This window comes from Cajanus cajan, chromosome 6 (assembly GCF_000230855.2).
Source record: "Cajanus cajan strain Asha chromosome 6, NIPB_CcT2T_4, whole genome shotgun sequence".
NCBI classification, from domain to species: Eukaryota; Viridiplantae; Streptophyta; class Magnoliopsida; order Fabales; family Fabaceae; genus Cajanus; species Cajanus cajan.
In genome coordinates, this window is record NC_138522.1 from 36435309 (window position 1) to 36445748 (window position 10440).

The 10440-nt window shown below is 37.9% G+C and overlaps 1 protein-coding gene across 1 annotated transcript; it reads left to right on the top strand.

The window, feature by feature from the left end:
* The first annotated feature begins 8755 nt into the window (after positions 1-8755).
* Positions 8756-10155, top strand: LOC109797033 (F-box/kelch-repeat protein At3g23880). The gene has a single exon (XM_020356921.2). The coding sequence runs from the start codon at positions 8773-8775 to the stop codon at positions 9886-9888; it is 1116 nt and encodes a 371-aa protein (XP_020212510.1). The 5' UTR covers positions 8756-8772; the 3' UTR covers positions 9889-10155.
* Positions 10156-10440: the final 285 nt, after the last annotated feature.

The following is a 10440-nucleotide window of genomic DNA, read 5'->3' on the forward strand; positions in this document are numbered from 1 at the left end:
TAATTTTTCACAATTGAGTTCGTAACCTTTTTCTGAAAAATTATTGGTATTTATAGATGATTGTTTCAAAGGTCATGACTTTTCATGAAGAGTTGTGACTTTCTAAAATTTTCCAGAAAATAGGCTCTGGTAATCGATTACAAGACTTGGTAATCGATTACAACGGTTTAGTTTCAAAATGTTCGAAACGTTGTAAAATTTAAATTCAAATTTCAAAATTTTTATCTTCTGGTAATCGATTACATGGAATTGGTAATCGATTACCAGAGCACGTTTTAATAAGTAAATTTTGAATCATATGAGTTTCATTCTCTGGTAATCGATTACATGTACTGGTAATCAATTACCAGACTGTTAAAAATAATAATTACCTTATTAAAACTTAAAATACAGAAAACCTTTATTTTCAAAACCTTATTAATATAAAAGATTATATTTGGGTTTTCTTGAAATTCTTTATTTTAAATGGCCAAGAATCTTATGCAATATTTCTAAAGATTTCTTTTTACATATAAAGCTAGGTTGACAAGACTTATCTAAAATACTTTGAGATTCTTGTTTCTTGATCACCTTGCTTTAACTTGACCTCTTGTTTTCTACAATTTCTTTGGCATCATCAAAATCCTTTACATATGTTCTTCCACAATTAAAATTATGTTTAGTTGGTATATATTTGTCATTTGAATTATTTTTATGACATTTTGATGCTTTTATTATTGAAAGTTTGATATTGTTATTTAAGTATTTGTAATTATTTTTATTTTAATATTTAGTGTTTTAAACCATTTTACCTATTGATAAATTTTAGTATGATAAAATTTAGCTTATAAATATAAAATATATTTTTTCTTCTAATTTTATGTATTTTATTTTTTAAAAATTTATTTTTTTGAACCATTAGTTAAGCCCGCGGACTGGTCCGTTATCCGTGAATTATGGCGGGCCGGATACGGACTTAAAAAATAAGTCCATTTATTTTACGGACCGGACTTATCCGGCCCATATAAAAAGCGAGTTTTACGGACCGGGTCTTAAACGGGTCGGACCGGTCCGTATACTCACCCCTACTGTTAAGCCACTACTATTGGATAGTTGTAATTTTACTTATGTTGTTGATAGTATACTATTTAGTGTATATATATATTCAGTCGATTTTAGTTATTTCTCGTAGTATGACGATCAATGCGGATCGTTACAAATATTGTAATAATAACAATTTTTTAAAAAATATTTTCATTTCCTTTATCTTATTTTCTCTACTTATTTTATAATATTTTCTTTTTCATATTCCATGCGTAAATAAATTTCAATCATTATAATTAGTAAGAAAAAGATATCGTGTCTTGTGTTTTTATTTAAATAAATAAATAAAGAAAAGAGAAAAAGGAAATTATGTGAATAATGAATAATTGAATATAACTAATGATGAAATAATATGTGCAAAAATAAGATAAATTTTTTAAAAATATTAGATATAATATCATAATCAAATAAATTATTTTAATATTTTTAACTTTTGCATTATATCACCCAACACACAACCCTGCCTTATACCAGATAAATTAAAGAAAAAAAATACAAATTTATTTGGCTTTAATAAAATCGTCATATATAATAAGGAGATTTTGCTTTTAGTTATTTTTTTTTCTTTGAAATTTTATTCTTTAAAGTAGTCCTAGCAGCTGTTAGTACTTAGTAGTCTCCTATTACATGTTGATGTGTTTAACGAATGTATACGTCATCCTTTTTGCGTTTTAAATCATTTGTTGAGATAATATTCATGATTTTTTTCTTAATATAATTAATAGTTTAAAATACTAAAAGTGAAAAAAAAAACAGTAAAAAGAAATTGTTTTCTTTATTTTTGTTGAGTCCTATCGTGCCCTAGGAGATGTTTAACACAAAAATTTCATGTTTGACGAAAAATGTCCCATATTTGTTCAAGACTTGATGATTATAAGAGAAGTGTTAGGAAATTCTCTTCACCTCCTCATCGATCTCATGCAAAACATTGCATGAAATATATAGCAACATATTTATTATAACACTCTTTTAAATATATTATTTTTTAATGATTAAAATTTATTAAAAAAATATAAAATTTATTGAATCTCATATTTTATTTAATTACTATCTTTTTAAATTTTATAATTTTTAATAAATTATGATAATAAGATTGAATATGTTAATAAAATGTGTTAAAAAAGTGTATGAATAACACTCTTCGTTTATGCATATGTTAAGTGAAAATTATATTGTTTATGTTGTGTAGTAAAAATAGGACCTGACTACGTTGGACAAGTTTAACATATTGTCTATCGGTGCACAAGTGAATAATAATAATTTTTTATTTTATTTATTTAAATTATTTAAAATTACTAAAAAAATCCTCTCTTTTTTTTAACTCGACATCCTCCTCAAATTAGGGATGACAAACATTCTTACCCGAGGTCGAGAACGAACCTCGTTAAAATTCTGAGGTCGAGTACGAACCTTAAACATTCTTACCCGAGGTCGAGAACGAACCTCGTTAAAATTCTGAGGTCGAGTACGAACCTTAAACATTCTTACGCGAGGTCGAGAACGAACCTCGTTAAAATTCTGAGGTCGAGTACGAACCTTAAACATTCCTACCCGAGGTCGAAAACAAACCTCGTTAAAATTCTTAGGTCGAGTACGAACCTTAAACATTCCTACCCGAGGTCAAAAACGAACCTCGTTAAAATTCTGAGGTCGAGTACGAACCTTAAACACGTAAACCCGAGGTCGAGCACGAACCCCGGTACTGTCCTTAAAGGTCGAATACGAATCTTAATCAAATCATTCACATAAACCCCGAGGTCGGGTACGAACCTCGGTACTCTCGTTAAAGGTCGAATACGAATCTTAATCAAATCATTCACGTAAACCCGAGGTCGAGCACGAACCCCGGTACTGTCCTTAAAGGTCGAATACGAATCTTAATCAAATCATTCACGTAAACCCGAGGTCGAGCACGAACCCCGGTACTCTTACTCAAAGGTCGAATTCGAACCTTAATCAAATCATTCACATAAACCCCAAGGTCGGGTACGAACCCCGGTACTCTCGTTAAAGGTCGAATACGAATCTTAATCAAATCATTCATGTAAACCCAAGGTCGAGCACGAACCCCGGTACTGTCCTTAAAGGTCGAATACGAATCTTAATCAAATCATTCACGTAAACCCGAGGTCGAGCATGAATCCCGGTACTCTTACTCAAAGGTTGAATTCGAACCTTCATAACCTCAATATTTTCACTTAAAGGTCGAATCCGAGGTCGAGTACGAACCTCAATATTCTCACCTAAGGTCAAGTCTGAACCTTCGTCCATCTCAATTTGAGGTCGGGTACGAACCTCAACATTCTCACTTAAAGGTCGAATTCGAACCTTCATTAGCCAGTTTATCACAAATTCGAGGTCGAATGCGAACTTCGACATCCCCACAAGATCGACTTCGAACCTTAATCAAACCGCTTCGCTCATCACTTCGCCAAACCGTCTAACCCATAATCTGAGGTCAAGTCCGAACCTCGTTGAAATCGTAAGGTCGAGCACGAACCTTAAATACTCTTATCCGAGGTCGAGTCCGAACCTCGTTGAAATTATAAGGTCGAGAACGAACCTTAAATATTCTTACCCGAGGTCGGGAATGAACCTCGTTAAAATTTCAAGGTCGAGTTCGAACCTTATTACGCCAAGGTCGAGTCCGAACCTTGAGACTATATTTTCTTAACCAAGGTCAAACACGAACCGTGTTACGCCAAGGTCGAGTCCGAACCTTGAGACTATACTTTCTTAATCAAGGTCGAGTTCGAACCTTGATATGCCAAGGTCAAGTCAGAACCTTGAGACTATATTTTCTTAACCAAGGTTCAAGTTCGAACCTTAGTTCAAACGTTCCATTCGAATTCGAGGTCGGATACGAACCTCGATACTTTCACCTAAGGTCGAATTCGAACCTTAGTTCAATCGTTTCACTCGGTTTGAGGTCGAATACGAACCTCGATACTCTCACCCAAGGTCGAATTCGAACCTTAGTTCAATCGTTTCACTCAAAGTTGAGGTCGAATATGAACCTCGATACTCTCACCTAAGGTCGAATTCGAACCTTAGTTCAATCGTTTCGCTCGAAGTTGAGGTCGGATACGAACCTCAATACTCTAATCCGAGGTCGAATCCGAACCTCGTTAAAATTCATCTAACATTAGTTTGAGGTCGAATACGAACCTCAATACTCTAATCCGAGGTCAAATCCGAACAAAGACCAAACAGAGAAACCAGACATCAAATAGAAAAAGCCACAGGCCACACCACTCACATCAGTAGCTGGAGCGACCTACTCAGCAACTTGGGGCTTCACCTTAGTATCTTACCCGAGGTCGAATCCAAACCTCGTTAAAAGTTCATCCAACTTCAGTTTGAGGTCGAATACGAACCTCGATACTCTCACCCAAGGTCGAATTCGAACCTTAGTTCAATCGTTTCACTCGAAGTTGAGGTCGGATACGAACCTCAATACTCTCATCCGAGGTCGAATCTGAACCTCGTTAAAAGTTCATCCAACTTTAGTTTGAGGTCGAATACGAACCTCAATACTCTCATCCGAGGTCGAATTCGAACCTCGTTAAAAGTTCATCCAACTTTGGTTTGAGGTCGAATACGAACCTCAATACTCTCATCCGAGATCGAATCCAAACCTCGAGATCACATTCTCTTAACCAAGGTCGAGTTCGAACCTTGTTATGCCGAGGTCGAGTCCGAACCTCGAGATCACATTTTATCAACCAAGGTTGAGTTCGAACCTTGATATGCCAAGGTCGAGTCTGAACCTTGAGATCACATTTTCTTAACCAAGGTCGAGTTCGAACCTTGTTATGCCGAGGTCGAGTCCGAACCTCGAGATCACATTTTATCAACCAAGGTCGAGTTTGAACCTTGATATGCCAAGGTCGAGTCCGAACCTTGAGATCACATTTTATTAACCAAGATCGAGTTCGAACCTTGGTATGCCAAGGTCGAGCTCGACCCTTAAAAATCACATCTACTTAACAAGATCGAATTAGAACATTCAAACATCAAATTTGGGAGCTCCTCAAAATCCCCTTTGCTCTTACATCACTCGGTGCTGGGGGGGCAAGTGCACTGGCCAGCAGAGTTGCCAACTTGTCTCTCACCAATCTATTGACCCGGTCAAAGGTTTACTAGCCTGACCAAGTAGCAAACTCATTATTATCGAGTTCCTCAGCTCGGCCATGAAACATGGATATCGAAATACCACATCGGCCCAAAGATGCCACGTCATCAAACGAATAAAAATACAATTTTGTCACCGCATCGCAATCACAAGGTAAAACCCTAACAATGCCAATGTACCGGTAGACAGTAAAAACCCTAATATTGAGGTCGAGTACGAACCTCGTTAAAATTCTGAGGTCGAGTACGAACCTCAACAGGCTCACTTGAGGATCGAGTTCAAACCTTAACGCATTTATTTGAGGTTCGAATACGAACCCTAAACATTCTCATCCGAGGTCGAGAACGAACCTTGTGAAGGATTACCTAACCCTATCTCAAGGTCGAATACTAGCCCGAACCTCGTCCAAGTTTGAGGTCAAACACGAACCTCAGCACCCTTATTTAAAGTCGAGTACGAACCTTAAGTTCGTTCAGCAGAATTCAAACCCGAACCTCGTTAAAGGTCGAGGTCAAATACGGAGCTCAACATCCTTATTTAAGGTCGAGTCCGAACCTTAATAAAATCGTTTCAACCAAATCTGAGGTCGAGTACGAACCAAATCCGAGGTCGAGTACGAACCAAATCCGAGGTCGAATACGAACCTCGACACTCTTGTTAAGGTCAAGTCTGAATCTCATCATCCGAGGTCGAATACGAACCTCGATGCCCTCACCTAAGGTCGAGTTCGAACCTTAATTAAATCATTTTACTCAAAATTTAAGGTCGAGTACGAACCCTAACACGCCCATTTAAGGTCGAATACGAACCTTAACACATTCATTTGAGGTCGAATACGAACCTTAACACGTCTATTTAAGGCCGAGTACGAACCTCGACATGTTTATTCGAGGGCGAGTACGAACCTTAGTATGCTAATCTGAGGTCGAGTTCGAACCTCAGCATGATTAAGGTTGAGTCCGAACCTTCACAAAAATTATCTAACAGAAAAATCCAAGGATGAATTCGAACCTCGGTATGACAAAGGCTGAGTCCGAACATTCGCAAAGTTACTTAATGAAAAATCTGAGGTCAAATTCGAACCTCGGTATGATTGAGGTCGAATCCGAACTATAGTACGATTAAGGTCAAACACGAACCTTAACACGATTATTCGAGGTCGACTACGAACCTTAACACGTTTATTCGAGGTCGAATACGAACCTTAACGTATTTGTTTAAGGTTGAATACGAACCTTAAACACGCGAACTTGAGGTCGAGTCTGAACCTCGGAATGATCAAGGTCAAATCTGAACCTCGGCACTACTACTTAAGATCAAGCTTGAACCTTCACGAAAATCTAAGGTCAGGTTCGAACCTCGGCTTATTACGGTCAAGTTTGAACCTTCACAAAAATTACTTAGATCTAAGATCGAATTCGAATCCTGGTTCGATTGAAATCGAGTTCGAACCTTCACGAGAAACTACTTAAAATTAAGGCCGAATTCGGATCTCAGCGTGAGCTTTCACCAAAAATGAGAGTGTACAACAGACATCGAACGTGTGTCTCAAAATGTGTGCAAAGCAAAAACCAAACGCAAACACATAAAGGTAGAAGAAAAATATGCATATACAAACAAAGTTCCCAGAGTTCAACGCTTGAATTCAAAACAGAAAATCAAAGCAAAGGGAAAATTAAACTAGGTTATAACAAAATTGGTCTACGCAGAGGCATTCTCGCAGGAGCTATCCTCCACGTCGTCCTCCTTGACGAGCTCGGTCTTAACTCCTCGACCTACGGCCTTCAGAGCTCGGGGGGCTAGTGTACTGACCGTACTTCGCACCCGGGCTCCGAGCCCGGATTAGCGATACAAAGCCACCCCGGGCACACGCTGAGCGACGTCAGCCCGGTATTTGGGCAGATCATTCCCGAAGCCGGGGATCTCGTCCCAGATCAGAACCGCCCTCCAATTATATCATATCATATCTCATCATATCATATCATATCATATCATATCATATCATATCATATCATATCATATCTTATCATATCATGTCTTATCTCATGCCCAAGGCCCAAGACAACCCTAATTCACACAAAGGTATGTGCATTATTTATACGAGACTCATACTCCCACAAACACTAACTTTAGCATCGGAGTCTCTTTTGCAGGTACCACCCCCATCTTGGAGCACCAGCATACTAGTGAAGGAGGCTCGCCGATCTTACACGGCGGATCAGCTCTACAGCAGATTTCCGGTAAGAACGAGTTTCTATATACTTGTTCCCGTCCCTATTCTCGTATTTTATACCTATCCCTATCCTTATACTTGCTTGTATGTATATAGTCATCTCTATTCTTGTATTCGGTTTAATGAATCAACTATTACCCATACTCGTACGTGTCCAATCAAATTGGGTATTTTCCGTCAATGTTGAGGCGAGTTCGGGCATTACCCATAGATATGAATTTACTTGTCATACTTACCTCGCACCGATCATCATGAATGGGAGGTTGTCGCTCTAATCGTGGTGGTGCAATTTCACACTAACCTCTAACAACAACTTCACGGAGTACTCCTAGTCAAGGTCATCTAACAAATATGAGCCAAGATCTAAATGCACCTTCGTCACACGTACCCACAATCATGTGCAATGCCACGAGGTCGTCGCTCTGATCATGGTGGTGTAGATTTGCACCAACGTTGGCTAATAGCTTCACACAATGCTCCAAGTTAAAGCTGACAACAAAGAGGAATGTTGTGTGGTTGTCAGTAGTCGGAATTAGGGTCTATTATTATTGTCAGAGTCAACGTCATTGGGAAGAAGTGTAAGGAATTTGAGACTTAGGTTCGGGGTTTGAGTAGTCCACTGTAGAAATTTCGTCTTTGCGTAGTACCGCAAAACGGAGAATCCATCACCATTGTTCGCGTCTGTTTGTATCAACGTCTTTGTGAACCACACTAACTTCTTCAAACCTTCCAAGGTGTCTTCGTTGTTGTCGTCGTCAAGCTTCAAGCTCTAGAATGGGGCGCAATACCACGACACGAAAAACCCACTACCAATTATTCACGTTTGATTATGCCAACATTTTTGCAAATGACACTAGCTTCTTCGAACCCTCCAAAGTGCCATCACCGTTGTTGTCGTCAAGCTCCAAGCTCTAAAGTAGAACCAACCTAAAGTGCACGAAGACCTTGTCGGTGTTGAGATTTACCAAAATCTCATCGTCATCATGCGACATGCACATATTGAACAAAATAACCAATGAATTAAATTTGGGACGGGACAACTATACAATTTTTCTTTGGATAAAATGGTCATTTACTATCAAAAAATAAATTTAATATACTAATAAAATTTTTATTATTAAATAAATTTCAATCATTCAATTTAATTATTTATATATCTAATGGTATCTTTTACTTCACTACCAATAAATCACGTGAAAATTATATTTTATTTTATGGACCCATCCATGAGTCATTTAATATAAAATTGTTGAATGATATAATACTTAATAAAAATTATATATATATATATAGGAAGTAACATAATTGTGAATACCCTAAAATGGAAGAAGAGAGTGGAAGTGGAGTGAGGAGAATGAAGAATACCACTGTTCTGCCGTGGGAAATGATAATTGAAATCCTGTTGAGGTTGCCGGTGAAGTCTCTTGTCCGATTCAAATGTGTATGTAAGTCATGGTTTGTTCTCCTATCAGATCCTCGCTTTGCAACATCACATTTTGAACTAGCTTCAGCACGGACACACACACTTATATTAATAGCCCCTTCTGCTTCTCAAATCCGTTTCATAGATTTCAATGCACCCCTTCACCATGATTTTGCTTCCGCTGTCATAAACCTCAGCTTTCTGCCTCCCAACACTTGTTACAAACTCCAAATCGTAGGTTCCTGTAGAGGGTTTCTACTTCTCAACTGTTGTCAAAGTCTCTGGGTGTGGAATCCATCCACACGTGTCCACAAAAAAGTATCTCCCTCACCTATTGAGTTCACTATGAATGCCATCTGTTTCACCTTATCCTATGGTTTCTGGTATGACCCATCAAAGGATGACTACTTGGTGGTTAAAGCCTCCCACAAACCAAACTCGCGATATAATGCGACATGCGTGCAGTTTTTCTCGCTCAGAGACAATGCTTGGGGAGATATTGAGGCTTCCCATTTGTCTTATTTAGACTCCTTCGAGAGCACCAAAGGAGGGTCTATTTTGAACGGTGCTATTCATTGGTTGGGGTTTCGTCATGGTATGTCAATGTTTGCCGTTGTTGCCTTTGATTTAACAAAAAGGAGTTTTTCGGAGATACCCCTGTCAGATGATTTTCAGGGTCACTTTGAATGTTGTGATTTGGGGAAACTTAGAGAATTGCTCAGTCTATATTGTATTGTGGGGTGGAACCAGTCGGTAGAAATATGGGTGATGAATGAATACAAAGTGCAATCATCTTGGACTAAGGCTATTGTTGTGTCTATTAATGATATTCCCACTGGATGCTTCTCCCTTATTTGTTCTACAAAAGATGGTGATATGGTTGGGACTAATGGGCGTTGTAGATTGGCAAAATATAATGACAAGGGTCAGCTACTAGAGCATCGATCCTATTGTAATGGTCCATGTCGATCCCAGGTCTCTGTGTATACAGAATCTCTGTTTTCACTCCCGTGACAGTGAGCAAGCTGAATAAGATTACTGACAGTAGCGGATGAGAAGGACTATGTTGTGAAATATTTCCTGGTACCTGTACTATTATCTTGATAATCACTGTGTGTTGTGATTTATGAATTCCTCTGGTATATTATGTTGTGAACAAGTAATACCTGGAATCATGAAATTGCTATTTCATCATTATGTTTTGTTTTATGATTATTTCATCATGATGTTGTAACCGTGTTGTTGTTGTTTATAATTTGTATCTTTCCACTCTTGCACTGAGATCTTAGCTTAGCCTTAATACTAATAGTGAATTCATTGTATTGCTGGCATGATATGTGGCCATGTTTTGAATTGGGAAAATAAGTTGATAGCTGACACTGTTGATATAAACTGGATACAACGCTACTATTAATGGTGATGTCCAATTTAGTCTAAGCTAGATGACAAGATGTTGTGAAGTCAATATTATCAATCTTGGCTTCCATACCTAATTAAAGGTGTCTTAAGGCACAGTTAAAGCTTATTATGTGGATTATGACTTTGGTTTTCGTGTGGTTCTTAACT

What these genes read in the sequence shown, in the direction of transcription:
- LOC109797033 (XM_020356921.2), top strand. Translation starts at nt 8,773, where the DNA reads ATGGAAGAAGAGAGTGGAAGTGGAGTGAGGAGAATGAAGAATACCACT.